This window comes from Hydra vulgaris, chromosome 04 (assembly GCF_038396675.1).
Source record: "Hydra vulgaris chromosome 04, alternate assembly HydraT2T_AEP".
Lineage (NCBI taxonomy): Eukaryota > Metazoa > Cnidaria > Hydrozoa > Anthoathecata > Hydridae > Hydra > Hydra vulgaris.
Genome location: NC_088923.1, coordinates 30,495,755 through 30,513,473, shown reverse-complemented (window position 1 = coordinate 30,513,473; position 17,719 = coordinate 30,495,755). Strand labels below are relative to the sequence as shown.

The 17,719-nt window shown below is 27.0% G+C and overlaps 1 protein-coding gene across 1 annotated transcript in view; it reads left to right on the top strand.

Annotated features, from left to right (window-relative positions):
• The window catches only part of LOC100207412 (WD repeat and FYVE domain-containing protein 3), a 226,494-nt gene that overhangs the window by 189,101 nt on the left and 19,674 nt on the right, over positions 1-17,719 (top strand). The window contains exons 48-50 of the mRNA XM_065796046.1: positions 15,517-15,584; positions 15,661-15,741; positions 15,928-16,020. Of these exons, the coding sequence (XP_065652118.1) occupies positions 15,517-15,584; positions 15,661-15,741; positions 15,928-16,020 (242 nt within the window). The remainder of the gene's footprint in view (positions 1-15,516; positions 15,585-15,660; positions 15,742-15,927; positions 16,021-17,719) is intronic.

Here is a 17,719-nt window from a genome sequence, read left to right as displayed (position 1 = left end):
ATGTGTAAAATGAAAAAGTTGGTAGTAAAAAAGGCTAAAACATGTGTTTTGAAAACAAAATAAGAATAAAGCAAATTGCAAAACACAAAAATAACCTCAATTTCCATTGCTAAACAAGGAAACCTTTCTAATATGATTTTAATAATGAAACCACAATAACATAAACGACTTGTAATTTATAACTATAAAGAATAATAGCATTAAAACATTTTAAAATTAAATATCGAAAGTTAAGTTCACACAACATAAAAAAAATGCAGATAGAACCCTATAATTCTCATGTGACGACATGTCTAAATCTGAGCTGCATCGATCTCTTATAAATTTTTTATAAAAGCCGTTTTTATCAATAGTTTTTTTCTTTTAGACTCTTTTTCTTCAGAATCTTTTTCTTTCAGAGAAATTCAGATAAATTTTCATAAAAATAATACTTGAATATTACCTTGAACATAAATTTTTGATTTACTAAGTTATTTATAGCAATAGCTTTAGTTGCGTTGATACAATCCTGGTTTATAATTTAATAAACTGAACCTCTAGTTATCTTTACAGTTTCATTAGCATTAGTCAGCTGTAGTATCCTTTTGAATGCAAACTTTTTATGAGCTTTAACAGACTTGTCATTAGAATATTCAGAGTGTTCTGATTTAATTTAGTTCTTAGACTATCCAGCCATGTTGCCAAAAATAAAAAAACATATACACTGTGAATACATTTTTATTTATAAACATATTTGAATTATTTAAACTTTGAAATAAATAAAGTTTTCATTTATGGGATTGTACATAAATTACGTAACACAGAATTTTACAATAATCAAAATAAAAAAGGTCTAAAGTTTTCCCTCGCAGAGTTTTTATTTATTAAATATTTATAGTCTTTATTAAATATTTATTAATATTTTATTTAAATAAAGAGTTTTTATTTAAATAAAAAATCAAAATGGCCCATTTAATTTAATAGAAATTGCCACATAAAAGAGCTTATTATCTCCTACTTCTGTTTTTAAAATATGTTTTGCGTTGCGTAATTTATGGACATGTTATTCAACTTCACACTAAACATGTAAACATATTTAGTAAAATTTGATAAATATTTTTTTGTAACAAACATATTTTTTATATCATTTCATCTGAAAAATATCAGTAAAAGCATCAAAATTGCAAAAACAATGTTTACATTTTTTTTTTGAAGAATATTTAAAGAACAATTATTTCAGAAATTAGTCTTAATAAAATATAATTTAATTAAATACTCACATACAACTTAGGTGATTTGCCTTTTATAACTATGACACTGTCACGTAGATTTGGATATGTTTGCGCATTGGCAGAACATAGAAGATGGTTAGCTAAATAATAAATAGTTATTGGTAACTATGGTAGCTAAATAATAAATAAATTAGTTATTGGTAACTTAATTCATTCAAGGCTTTGTACATCAAAAATTTAGATATATTAATTAAAAACTATTATATGCTTCAGTAAATATAAACTAACATATAAGCAACAACTAAAAAACTAAATTTATATAAATTTAGTTTTCTTATTTCTAGGTTAGTTGTAATGAAAGCAATTAACCTAGAAATAAGAAAACTGTGGTATAAAATAAAAAATTAATTGTGTGGAAGAGAAGAATATTTTATAAACTTTTGGTGATATCTATACAGAAGGAATTTAATTCTATTAACATGTGTAATTGTGCTAATTAGGTGCATCACTTTGTTATTTTCAATTTTTCATTTAATATTTTTTCAGGTTGACATACGAAAATTAATTATTGCATCAACGTTGGAGAGGGAATGACAACCATTTACCATGAAAGATCTGTACCCCCTCCAACACCTATAATGACTCATAAGGCATACAACCATTTTATTAAATGTGAGAAGTTAAAGACTTCTATTATTTTTACTAATAAGTTAATCAACATTCTGTCTAAACATAATGTTACAGTGGCAGAGGAACTTGTACTGAGCAATGGATCTAAAATTTACTTCCTCTTCTACCTACATCCCTAATTGAGTTTACTCATCATCAATTGAAAATTAAAAAAATACGATGGTAAGCTTCAGGTTAATAAACTTCCTATAAACGCATCTTTCAATTTTTTTATGTGAAAAAGTTGATGAAGATTTAACAACTTTACTTAACTATAGGAAACCAAATAATAAGAGTAATTTATCACACACACTACATCAAGCATTATTCTCATTTGAGGTTAATAATAATATTGTTATAAAAAAAGCAGATAAAGGGGGAGGTATTCTTGACAAAGAGAGTATGAATAGCTTTTATAGATATAATTTTGGAAACAATTTTAACCCATAGTATTTTTAATTTTGCTGGTCAACATTATCACCAGATTTCAGGTACATCTATGGGGACAAGAATGGCACTACCATATGCAAACCTTTTTTTAAGTAGATTAAACAAAGAAATTTTAAGTAATTTTCAGAATTCAATCCCGCTCTATAAAAGATATATTGATGACATTTTTTTCATATTTCATGGATTGATTGAAAATCTGCTGGAAGTTTTTGGTTTTATGAATAATATGCTTAATTCCATCGAATTTGTTTTTAACCATTCTCAGTCCACCATTAATTTCATGGACTTCATGGACCATTTATAAAAATAATGTTGGTGATATTATAACTACTAAACCTACGATGTGTTTTTTACATTATGAATCAAATCACCCTTTACACCTAAAATCTAACATTATTTTTAATCAAGCCCTGAGATATAACAAACTTATATCTGACAACAATATTCTGATAAAAGAGCTCAAATCTTAGCACAAGTTGCAATAGTTTGTGGATATCCCATAGAAGTCATAAATACTTTATTAAAAAAGCCTTAGGCTATACTCAACACCAACAATATAAGAAAAGAAAAGAAAAAAAGAAAAGAGTCCTACCTGTTTTAATACAACCCCAAATGTGTTTTAATACCTTATAGCAATAAAGGAAGAAAAATAAGGATCATAATAAGTAAACATTGGCATATATATATATATATATATATATATATATATATATATATATATATATATATATATATATATATATATATATATATATAATGTGTGTGTATGTATATATATATATATACATTTGTATGTGTATATATAAGTTAACAACAATTTTATTGCTTGCTGTTAACTTTGCTAACTACTTATTGTTATATGCATGTGTATCTATGTGTGTCTATGTGTGTCTATGTGTGCCAGTTCAAAAAAACTATTTTTTAATAATTAAGTGGCTAGATGTTTAAATTTTGTTAATTGATGAAAAAAGTAAATCATTAAAGTTTCAAAGCATTATTCCAATATTTAGTTACAGCTCAATTAAGTTTACTATTCAATGGGGTCCTAAAATTAAAAAAAAAAAAAAGTTCCTTAAAAGTAGGTCAACCTGGTACTCAAAAGAAGCAAAATAATATATAAATTTCAAAAATAATAATTGTTTTATAAAAAATAAATTAAAAAATTTTTATTTTTATTAAAAACCTGTAAAAATGTACTTTTTTATTTCTAGTTAAAAAACCATTTTTGTGCAATTAAATCTAAAATATAAATTGTAGTATGAAATTATTTTTTTTTTTTTTTTGAAATTTTTACATAATTTCGCTACTTTTAATACCCAACATGACATACTTTTGAAAAAACTTCTTTTTTCAAAATAATAGGGACCTGTTAAAAAGTAAAGTTAATTGAGCTGTCCCTAAAACACATTATTCAAGTTTGCAATTTTGAACTAATTTTCCTGATCACAAACCACATCAAATCAAAGGGTAGCCCAAATAAAGTTCAAAAATTATTTTTGTTATATACAATTTTGTTATATGCAATATATATATATATATATATATATATATATATATATATATACAACCCGTAGATGTTGTCCGAAAGTTTTTTCCATATTTTGTTGACAAAAAGTAAAAATTAAAATGCAAGACCGGAATTATTTTTTTTTATTAATTGATAGACTGCCTGCCCCAACCAAACCCTCAGTTGATGTAGCAACACTTCCTTGCGGGTCAGGCTAAAAGATAGTAGATGTAGCAGCACTCCCTTGCGGGTCAGGCTATTTGTCAGTCGATGTAGCAGCACTCCCTTGCGAGTCAGGCTATTTTTCAGTCGATGTAGCTGCACTCCCTTGCGAGTCAGGCAAGTTTTTACTTTCGTCCAACGCGCAAATGTTGGACGAAAGTCAAAAGTAATTAAAAGTGACGTATGTGTTGGCGTAAGAATCACTTTTTTCCTTCCACTCTTCCCAAAGACAACAAACTATAGATCTATATATATATATATATATATATATATATATATATATATATATATATATATATATGTATACATATCTATGTGTGTGTATATGTATATGTGTGTATATATTTATATATATAATAAATATATATGTGTGTATATGTATGTGTATATATATATATATTTAAATGGTTTGGTTGTTATTAAAGATGGTTTGCTTATATTGGTTTATACATTTTATCTCATTTTAATCTATTTTACATAATGTTTATTTTTTTCACGCCTTATGTAAGATTTCTAAATTATTATTGTTTCTATTCGATTTCTAAGACTCATTTGATTTTCGCGGGTTGTTCGTTATGTTATATTTTTAATTGGTTAGCAAAATTTGATCAATGTATCTATGACAGCGTGAGGTGTTTGTATACTTTATATTTTGTTTTTGTTGTTTTTCCAATTTTACATATGTTTCTTTTTCTTATCAACTTGAGTGTGTTTCTCCAATAATTACCAGCAACTAGCTGTGGTTTTAATAAAGTTTTATTTTATAACATTTTATGTTTGCGGTGTTATGTTGTATTTTAGTTTTTTCTATTAGAACTCATTATATTTTTTATTTTTTTATTTCAACAAATTTTTTGACCAGTGATACGGGTAAGTGCTCATTTTATTTTTTGTTTTTGTATAATAATTTTTTATTTTATTTTTTTTATTTATTTTTTTTTTTATTTTTTTGTGTTATGTTTAATATTTTGATTTAATTATTTTTCATTTTGTTATGTTATTTGATATTGAATTCGCATTTCTTACTTTCCATATTATTTCATTAAAAATATTAGTGCTTTCCAAATTTGGGTATAGGGTTTTGGCTGTTTGTAGTGAAGTCCTTTTTTACTCCAGTATGGAGCAGGCGTAAATTGTCAGGTAAAGCATAAATAGTGATAATGTTTATCTGATGGGATAAACTAGGTATTGGTGCTGATCCTTATCAAAATGTTGGTAATAATAAACAAAGATTCTGAGGAGAAGTTTATTACCACCACTACATAAATTATGATTACACTAAAGCAATAATGTTTTTCCTTTTTCTTATACCTCCTATCATTTTATATTTATTCATTTTCAAATAGTGATATCTCTATGCATATGTATATTTGTGTTAAAGTAACTTAAACATTTGTATTTAATGAAGATTTTTGTTTCCTTATATATCCTGTTTTGTTTTAAGTATACTTTAACGATAAAATTACTGTTGACTATGACTGTGTATAAACTTTTTTTTCTTAAAATAAATCTGTGTTTATTCTGAACATCTGTTCATTTTTCTTTGTTTTTATTACTTAGCCTCCTATATATAAAAAGTTTTTTCAATAGAAATGTTTCATATTTCTCTGTTGGCTTTCATTGCTCAATTTAGTTCAAGCACCGCAGATTATCTGCATCAAATATAACAAAAATAAAAAATCATGCGAATATGTTATTGAATCTTTGTTCTGTTGGCTGTGTCACTAAAGATATAAATGCAGATTAAAATATTTATATTTACTCTCTTGCATTTTTAATAAATGAGTTTGGTTAAAAAAGTTAAAATGGAATTTGCCTTATTTATATTTAAAATAAAACAATTAAAAATATTTATTACTTATCACAACATAAAAAGATGCTAAAACAAAGATGACAACGATAACAATACAATTTAACTACACAATAAAAAAAATGTAAAAACTTACAGGTTGTATTGTATAAGTTCTTTAAATAGTATTCTGACAAGAGAATGCTCTGCAAATGGCTATTATGAAACCTTGTCCTTTGCTTTTTGTAAAGCTACAAAAATGTGTTGGGGAAGAACAAGCATGTTATACACAAAAGGAAATACACAAAAGGTGTTCTCTGTTTACTGTGGAGTTTGACTAGTTGCAACTATAGGTGATTGGTATGACAAAATTGATTTAAAATCGAACCATGGCATTAAACTGTTGGCAGACAAAGCTGCACGCGGTTGGGGTGCAAAAACAGAATTAGTAAAAAAATATATAAAACAATGGATTTACTAAATATCAATTGCTTTGTTTAAAAAAAAAGCAATAACTATAATGAAAAAATTACTAAAAAACTTAGAACCATAATTTAAACAGCTGATTAAATTTATAGCAAATTCATAAAATTATTGGATTATAACTCTCTTGTTGCTCAGACATTAAAGTGACAGGGATTTCACGAGTCCAGATTTGTTCTGAATTTAAAACAATCAATACTTCCTTTAGACAGTGCAATAGTATCTCATCATCATTTATTTCTGTGCCATCAGAATTCATAACAGGGTTGATCAAGTTAAACTTTTTTGTAAGAAAATTAATATAATAATATATAATTAATCAAATTAATAATTCATAACTTTATTAAATATAAAAATATTGTACATATTAAAACATTCTTTTGTCTTCAAACTCAGCAAGATAACACGAACAAAAAACTTTTTCTGGATTCTATCACTTGTCAAAACTTCAAAGTTATACATTTTTAAGCAACAACTAAAAAAAAAGGTTTTCAATCCAAACTATGCATGATTTAAAGTCTGTGTTGCAATTAATACTTTCAGCAAACATTGTCAACAACATTTTTTGTTTAAATCATTAAATAAGATTAAAAGCATTAATACTTTTTTAAAAATGTAAATAAAAAAATAGAGTAAAAGCGGGTCAAACCGATCATACTATTTTTTCGATCACTGATCAAAAAATTTAAATAAAACCGGAACTGATAGGAATATTTAAAAATAAAAACACCGGAAGAAAGAGAATCATCTTCTCTATTCAAATGTGTCAAAATAAAATCCGAAATCCAAAATAAAATCCAAAATAAAGTCTTTTTTCAGTCATTTTATTTTTATAAAAGTTTAAAAGAAAGTCGTAAAAATTTGCTTTTTTCTTTTATTTGCTATCGTAATAATTCAGGAACCATAATTCGTTTAAAAATAATCTTACCTCTATCTTGTAGAAAATTTAATTTTAATACCGATTACATAATTTTCTTTTCGTTTTATTGTTAAAAGTTAGACAAAAAAGTAAGAAAAATTAATATTAATTTTTTTCTGGTAAAACCGATCATTCACATATTTACTTTAAATTCCTTTATTAAGTAGTATGTGAATTTTTAAAATAGATACCTAGGTGAATTAAATTATTGGATTTTCTCATGTGTTAGTTCCGGGTTCTTCTTATATAAAGTTATTTTACAAAAATGACTCAATGATATTTATTAATTATTCACTTTCAAGATGACAACAAGTAAAAAGTCATACAATGAAGAAGATATAGAAGCTGCGTTAAATGATATAAAAGAAAAAATACTTCAATTAGAAAAGCTGCATTCAAATATGGCATTCCATTCTCAACTCTAGTAGGTTGCAAAAACAACAACAATGCTAGCTTCAAAGGATCAGGATCAACAATCGTACTCTCACAGCAAACAGAGTCAAATATGGTGCATGCGTTTAAGTTCCTATGTGATTGGGTTTATAGTTTAACACAAAATGATGTCATGGACTTCGTGTGGGGTTACCTTCCTCGTACAAATCAATCAGGCCTATTTAAAAACGGCAGGCCTGGCAAAGACTGGTTTTATGCATTTATAAACCGATAGTCTAAAGAAATTTCCACAAGAAAAACTCACACTTAAGCATCTGCCAGAGCCGCTTCTTGTACGCAAGAAATAATTGATAATTATTTTAAAGTTGTCACTAAACAATATCAATTGTCTGGGATAACTTCTGGTTGTCACATTTGGAATTGCGATGAAATGGGTTTCTGTGGTGATCAAGGCAAAGCAACTGTAGTATGTCGAAAAGGTGCAAAGCGTGTTTTGAAACTCACTGGTAACAATGAAAAAGTCCATTATACAGTGAACAATAGCTGTAATGCTGATGGATACTTTACACCACCATTTGTGGCATACAAAGCAAAACGAAACTTTAGAGCTAAGTGGGTTTTACGTGGTCCGACTGGCACCAAATATTCAATTTCTAAATCTGGTTGGATGGAGCATGACATTTATTGAATGGTTGAAGGAAGTGTATATACCAGAATGTCAAGCTATTAGTGGTACTCATATTTTACATCTTGATGGACATACATATCTCACGTCAGTTTAGCAGCTGTATTGCTATGTCGGGAAAACAATATAATTTTGATTTGTCTACCAGCCCACTCACCTCACATTCTTCAGCCACTGGACAGAGGTGTCTATTGCCATAATAAGCAAGTGTTTAAGGCAGTTCTCACCAAACATTACAAAGACACAAAATGCAAAAACTTGGGTAAAAAAAATTTTCCTAGGTTGCTCAAACAGGTGTATGAGAGCGGTAAGTGTTTTACAAGTTTGCAGGCTATTGCTGGTTTTGAATATACTGGGTTATTTCCACTTAACAACAACCAAATCAATCAACAGGCATTAGCTATCTCCCAAACATTTAATCAACTGAAGTCTTCAACGCTACTGTGAACAATAAAGTCTTTAGCATTATCTTCTGAACCAGCAACAGCAGGTTTGAGGTTCAACAAGTACAGAGCACTACATGAGAGAATGAAAATTGAAATGGAAAAATCAGACTCAGGTAAAAAAATCGAGGCAACCTAATATTCCAAAAATTGCTGGCCAGTGTATTACAGAACACGATGTTGCAGATCATCTCAAAAAAAGAGAAGAAGTTAAGCAACTCAAATTAGCTGAAAACAAGCTAAAAAGCATAAAACCATCTGCAAACTCATAATGCCATTGCCAAACCCTGCTGAAAAAGAAGTAACTCAAAATATAGAACCGATTACAACACCTTCAGCCAAAAAAAGAAAAGTTATTAAATGCAGAAAGTGTAAAAAAGAATTACATTCGGACATGATGTCATGCGAGAATCCAAATTGCAATACTTGGCTCTGCAACAAAACATGTTTGCCAAAAAATTTTGTAATGGGTTCAGATTTTTTGTTGTTGTAAAAATGTAAACCTTAAATCTTTTATTATTTCTGTATGCTGTATAAAAAATATATAGCATATTTCTGTATGGTATATAAAAAATATATAAAAATATATACATTTACATATATAAAATGTTAAATTTATTAAATGTATTTTATATTGATCGGTTTTAACAGACTTTCTGCCAAAAGCGATCCTTTTTTTTTTTTCTAGTTTTCATATCTTAAAATACAATTAAAAAAAAAATTAATAAATAACGTGCTTGTTGGTATTTTTTATCTTATTTAAAAAAATAGTCAAAAAATTTTTAAAAATAATACTAAATAAGTTACTTGATTTTTATTGTTCGGTGATCGGTTTGACCCGCTTTTACTCTGCACACTTTAATTGTGCGTGTGTAATGAATTTAATGGTGCGTGTGTAATGAATTTAAATTATGCGTGTGTAATGAATTTAAATTGTGCGTGTGTAATGAATTTAAAGCACATTGAAATACATTAAAAATAAACATGTATAAATTACAATTTGCAGGTTATAATAATAAACAAAGAAAAAACATGTTGATAATTGTAGTAATAATTAAAAGAAAATTAAGAGTATATTTTAATATTAAGGAAAAAAAAAAAGTTAGAACAAAATATTTTTTTAAGAATTTTTTAAACTGAATTTAAATTTTTAAACTAAAATTACAAATTGATTAGTAAGATATAAATTTATACAAGTATTCAGCCTATATATAAAAAGAGTTTAAATTATTTGAAGAATTATACATACAAATATATATATATATATATATATATATATATATATATATATATATATATATATATATATATATATGTATATATATATATATATATATATTTATGTATATATATGTATATTTATGTATATATATATATATATATACTAGCTGGAGTTACCCGGCGTTGCCCGGGCCAATATTTAAAAGTAAATGAGCATCTGGAACTTTGTTATACTAATTTTGGGCTATGCACAGTAAGATTGTGCAATATTTTTTAGTGTTGCACAATAATCCCACAAAATGTGACCCTGTTGGTTGAAGCTATGAAATAACTGAAAGACATTAAGGAAGAAAAAGACATTTAGTTTATTTTCCACTTAAAAACAACAAATTAAGATTTTCCAAAAGAACATTTACTCAAATTTTTCAATTAAATTGTTCTCTCACACTGGAAAAAAAAGTTGAACATGTTACAAAAGTTAAATCATGGGTAATTTCTTCACATTGGATTGTTATTGTTTTCTTTTAATAGGACTTCTTTAAAGAGGATTTCTTTCACTGAAGAGCCTTCTGATAGACAATGTTCTTGGTTTTTTCTTCTGGAGTCAAAATGAAAAGATTTCGTGGAGATCCAACTCTGGAGCATGCAACATAGAGCTGGCCGTGAGAAAAGCAGGGCTGTTCCAAATTGATGCCAGCCACTTTGAGTGACTGTCCCTGCGCTTTGTTAACGATCATGGCAAAAGCCAGCCTGACTGGAAACTGGAGGCGCTTGAAACTGAATGGGAGGTCATTGGGAATCATTGGAATCCTTGGAATGAAGACATTCTCACCTTTGCCACATCCAGTCAGTATAGTTGCTTCAATCAAGTTTGAAAGGATAGCTTTAATGATGAGTCGAGTTCCATTGCAGAGCTTGGGACTGTCGAGGTTGCAAAGGAGAATGATTGGTGCTCCAACTTTCAGGTGAAGAATGTGAGGAGGACATCCAGATGGTTCTAAAGAGTTCAGAAAGAGTTCTAAAGAGTTAAGTGTTACGGGTCCGGAAACGTGATCCGCCCATACTAAAACAGGGGTGCTCTACAACTTTTGTTTTATAAAGTTTTCACCAAATCGCACGGCTGAGGCTGCAGAGCCAACATGGACCCAATTTGGGCCCCCCTGACCCCGGGGGTCGGGGTACGGGGTCAAAACCCAGCTAAGAACCTTCTCCGCCTGGAGGACTACCCCCATGCCAAATTTCATCGAGATCGGTCTGGCGGTTTGGATTTCTATAGAGAACAAACAAACAAACACACACACATTGCCCTTTATATATATTAAGATAAGATATATATATATATATATATATATATATATATATATATATATATATATATATATATATATATATATATATATATATATATATATATATATATATATATATATATATATATATATATATATATATAAACAGTGGTGGCCAAAAGTTTTGGAACAAAACATTTAACGACCAAAAAAATTTATTTTTGATCTAAAGTATAAATTTTGAAAGTTTGATGCTTTTGTTTTTATATAGCAATATGTTTATAGTTACATATTTGTATATTGCGCAATTTATTATCGTTTTTTATTATTCATAAGCAGTTTATCAGCTATATTATGCCAGAACTTTCACCTAAAAAAAGAGGAATTATTGCTGCATTATATGAACAAGGTTTAGTTCAAAGAGAAATATCTGAAAAGCTTGGTTGTTCATTATCAACTGTAAGTAGAACTTTAAAAAGGCATAAAGAAGAGCCCCAATTAAATTTTACTTCAAAGATGAGATCAGGCAGGCCCAGAGCAACCACCTCAAGAACTGACAAACTTATTGGTCGGATCAGCCATGCAAATCCACGGCTGTCTACACACGAGATTTCAAAAGAAATTTTTATTGAGAAAAAAGTAAGTGACCGAACAGTTAGAAGAAGGCTTTTGGTTGATTTCAAAATGAAGGCATGCAAGCCAGCAAAAAAACCTTTTTTATCATTAAAAAACCTAAAAGATCGAAACACATTTTGTCAGCGCTACAAAAATTGGAATGGAGAAAATTGGTCTAAAGTTTTTTTTTCTGATGAAACATGTATTAAACAATTTAATGTTACAAACAACTTTGTAAGAAGACCAAAAAACTGTAGATATATGCCAAAATATACAGTTAGCAGTTTCAAGGCTCCTGTGTCTTGTATGGTTTGGGGTGCTATTTCTGCCAAAGGACGTGGGCCATTATGGATAATGCCCAAGAATACCACAATAAACAGCAAAGTCTATTTGGACGTTATGAAGGAGAAGTTGCCACCTTTCATGCAGATCTTGAACTGCACTTATTTCCAACAGGATGGTGCACCATGCCACACAGCCAAAATTGTAAAGAAGTGGTTTGCTGATGAAGGAATTCAAACCCTTGAAAATTGGCCTGGGTCATCACCAGATCTTAATGTTATTAAAAATTGTTGGCATATTATGAAAGTAAAAGTTGCTGCCAAAAAGCCTAGATCCTATAATGATTCAGTTGAAGCAATCAAATCAGTGTGGATCCATGAAATTACACTAGACTATTGTACAATATCATCTTTAAAATTGTTATAAACACTTAATTTATTGAAAAAAATAAAAAAATTTACTAATAAATTGTTTTTCACACAAATATATTGATTTCATAACATAAAATATGATGTTTCAGGACTTTTGGCCACCACTGTATATATATATATATATATATATATATATATATATATATATATATATATATATATATATATATATATACAATGGTGTATATATATATATTATATATATATATATATATATATATATATATATATATACATACATATATATACATATATATATATACATATATATATATATATATATATATATATATATATATACATATATATACATATACATACATATAAATATATATATATATATATATATATATATATATATATATATATATATATATATATATATATATATATATATATATATATATAGGGGAAAGGCGCCTATGATGGCATACCGGTCATATTTCCATTAAAATTGGTTTTGGTAAAAAAATGATTAGACCTACATGACTATACTGACTTTACATTAGTTTTAGTTAAAAAATGTCGCTTGTGCACAAGTATTGTTTTTATAATCAGCAAAAATCGTGGTAGTTTTATTTCCTTCATATATTTAAGATTGTGATTTTACTATTAACTGTGCAGAAATGAAATTTTCATGCATTTTATATTCAAGTTTTGTGCATTTAGTGGAATAGTTACTTTAATTTTATCTTTTGAACAAAGCAGACACAGCTTGTTTTAATGAAAATGATGAATTTTACCCATGATGGCATACTGAGGAGTTGGGGGTGTTGAAATATTGACAAGTTGGGAAAACCTTTTTTTTTTATAAGAAAAACTTATTTTTAAGTAAAGTTAAAAGAGAGCGATGCTCCAAAAATTTTTTTTGGCCAAAAAAATATGTAAAACGCAATATATCCTATGCGCATGCGCAAAATTTTACAATGCTGGTGTGTAGCATGAAATGGTAAATTAGGATGGTTTCGAGTAATTTCTGGCTTTTCTGAGGGAAGACTCTAAGGTTAAATGAAATCATTAAGTTACCCTCGATCCTAACCTCCCCTATGCCATCATAGGAGCAGTGGTTGCCTATGATGGCATACTTGTGCTTTTTTTTACAATAAGAATAACTTATAAAAAAAATAAAACTGATGAAAACTCCCAGGGTAATTATTGTTCTAGATGTAACAAGGAATGTATCCATATCAAAACTTTTATTATTGGTCTTCAGGATACTGAATAATGAAGCTTCAAAGTTAAGTATGCCATCATAGGCGCCTTTCCCCTATATATATATATATATATATATATATATATATATATATATATATATATATATATATATATATATATATATATATATATATATATATATATATATATATATATATATATATAATATATATATATATATACATACATATATATACATATATATATATACATATATATATATATATATATACATATATATACATATACATACATATATATATATAATATATATATATATATATATATATATATATATATATATATATATATATATATATATATATATGTATGTATGTATGTATATGTATATATATGTATATATATATATATATGTATATATATATATATGTATATATATGTATATATATATTTATGTATATATATATATATATATATATATTTATGTATATATATATATATATATATATTTATGTATATATATATATATATTTATGTGTATATATATATATATATATATGTATATGTATATGTAAATATATATTTATGTATATATATATTTATGTATATATATATTTATATATTTATGTATAAATATATATATATATATATATATATATATATATATATATATATATATATATATATATATATATATTAAACTTATTTTTCATATTAGGATTAAGTAGCAGTAAATATGCGTTAAGGTATAAAAAAAACACCCCATTTTACCTTTATTTCTTAGTGTGTAATGAGTTGTAGAAAGTTATAAAATTTATAAATAATATTTTTCTAAAAAATAGTTATTTTATTTATATAGTATTAAATTTTCAGTATGACTTGAGAGATTTTAGTTAGGAAATTGTTCCAATAAATTAAATGTTATCTCTCTTCTGTGACAGCTTGGAGTTTGTGACTGGCAAATTTTAACTTTAGCAAAACCCAGTTTACTGCTAATCATTATTCTTTATGATAAATCACAATATTTACATAAATTTATATACAATATTTTATATACATTTATATTTTATACTTTGTGCTTCTTGTTCTTGTTCTTCTTATATTTACTAATCTTCTATAGAAGCCATCCATTGCATGTTTTCTTTTCACAAGATCGTACTTGCTCATTTTTTAATCCTATTTGCCATTTTACTTTATCCTACTTTAGGCCGTTTTAAGCCGTTTTCTCACTCTTGATTAGTTTTTTTTCTCCATTTCATTTTCAGAATTCCATTTTTATGAATTTTCTGTATACCATTTTCTTGTTCTTTTGTTTTCTTTTGTTGTTGTTTGTTTTTTATTAATGAACAAAAAATTAGTATACAACTTTCTAGTAACTTATATCCTTTTTTCCTAGTAACTCATAACTTAGTTAAAAAAAAATATAACATAAATATAACTTCCTAGTAACTCATTTCTTAAATAGCAGTTGTTTGCAGCCTTGTTGCTGTGTTAAAGTAAATTTGTTGTTGCTGTGTTAAAGTAAATTTGTTGTTGCTGTATTGAAGTAAATTTGTTGAAAAAAAATCTTAAAGTTTGTTGTAATTTTTATTACTTAATGAAATTTTTTTTAGTTCTATTTTATAATAAATATATAAGATATTCTTATTAGTATTATTATGTTATGTCTTTACTATTAATTATGTTGTATATTTTATTATTATTATGTTTTTTATTTGAAAATATATTTAGAAATGAAAAGTCCTATTGGTCAAATTGTTGTTAGTGAGCGATCAATCCACTGTACAGAAAGCAATAAGGTTTATAAATTTAAATTCATTGAAGTTTTATCACACCTATACTCTTATCATTTTATTATTTTCAAATTTTATTTAGGCTTTATTTCCTGGTACTCAGTTTCGACTAGGATGGGGTTATGGAGATTTCAGCTTACGTTATTATTCCAGTGATGACAAGGTACATATTAAAGTTATCTTAGGTTTTATAAATGAATGCAAAACTCTCACTTTTCGTTGAGAAAGTGTGAAAGCAAAACATGTGCTCTTTAACAATAATTTTGAAAAACATTAACTTTGTGTTACTGTTTTTTAAAATTGTTGTTGAACAGCAACCAGTTAACCAGTTTTTAATGTTTGAGTCTAGCTTTTATCAGTATTTGAGGATGTCTTTGTTGGACAAACATTATGTGTTTGTTGTTTGGATTCTAGCAGTTTTGTATCCGGAGGAACAAGTACAGTAAGTTTATCCTAAACAACTTTTAAATTAAGTATTTTAAACTTTTAGTTTAGACTTTTTAAATATTAAAACTTTATAATTATGTATAATAATTATTTCTTTTTTAAATAATATTTATAATTAATAAATTAAATACAAACAAAATGAAATCATAAACTTGTTCAGATATGTTCGTTAGAAGAAAAACATAAAGATAAAAGTATTATAAAGTATTATAAAACACAAAACTTTGTATTTTTATTTTGTATTTATTCAAAAATGACATAACCATAATAACCGTTATGTTACAATGGTTATTTTGGGCAATAAATTCATATGGATTTTTGAAAACACCTTTATTATAAAATCTTTTAAGAACATTCAAAACATCAAGTTTAATAGAGAACTAGACTTCTTAAACAATGAAAACTTTTATAATGCACTTCGAAATGTTGTTATTAACCATTATGTCATTAAATGTTATTAACATGTTGTTACTGTTCATACAAGTTATTTATTGTTATTCAAATACTTGTTGTACAAAAAGATATTTGGTAAATATGGTTAAAGTAATTTTGTTTGTTATAGAATATGTTCTTGTTATATATTATAAACATATTTTTCTATAAAAACTGTATATATATATATATATATATATATATATATATATATATATAATATATATATATATATATATATATATATATATATATATATATATATATATATATATATAACGGGTGTTTACTAAAAATCCGGACTAACTTTCATGGGAAATTACTCCCATAGTCTTTATGGTAGAGATTAAATAAAAACATCATTAAAAAGAGTTTTTAGTTATTTATTTATTTTAATTAAGTTTGTCTTCAACCAGTCTGTTTATTCGGATTCAGCCATCTCTAACACGAGTTGACCCAAAAAGTGAAAATACAAGGTTAAGGTCAATTTTTTTCAGGCAAAGCTTTATTCTGGTTTGTAGTTGCTTCACGTCTTTTGCTTGCCAGTTACTCTCATACACTTTGCCTTTCAAAATAGCCCAAAAGTCTTCTATTGGACGACACTCCGGTACGGCTGGCGGATTGTCAACTTTTTTGATAAAATTGATGTTATATGAGACTCATAGCAGTTGGTCACGGTTTTGGCATAATGCGATGACGCCAGGTCCGGCCAAAATATATAATTACCATCGGCATGATGAGCGTTGATGAACGGCACTAATCTTCTCTTTATAAAATTAATTTCATAGATGGCTTTATTGACTGCAAGGCCGCTGGGGATAAAAAATGGCTTTGAAATACCTTTGTCAGAAGCAGCCAGCCAGACTAGCACCTTGGGCTCGAACTTGCGCTTTTTGCAATATTTAACACTTGGTGGAGTCTTGTCTCTGTTGCTAGAGGAGTAGGTGCTGTTTCCATTAATTGTTGAGTGTGACAGAGTAAAGTAAGACTCGTCGTCAAGGATGACCGATTTTCCTTTAAAATCACAATAAACACGATCAATGCCGGTTTTGATTCGCTCATTCTGGTTCTCTAGTCGATGAGGTATACCCTGTTTTTTATAACTTTTGATGCCAGTGTACTTGGCAAGAGTTTTAATGATATGTGAATGACTGCATCCATATTTTCGACCAGCTTGCCTCATCGAAACTCGGTCACTGTGATCAAATATGGTTTTCAGGCGCTTGATACCCTTTGGGGTCATGATTTTGGCCACACGACCA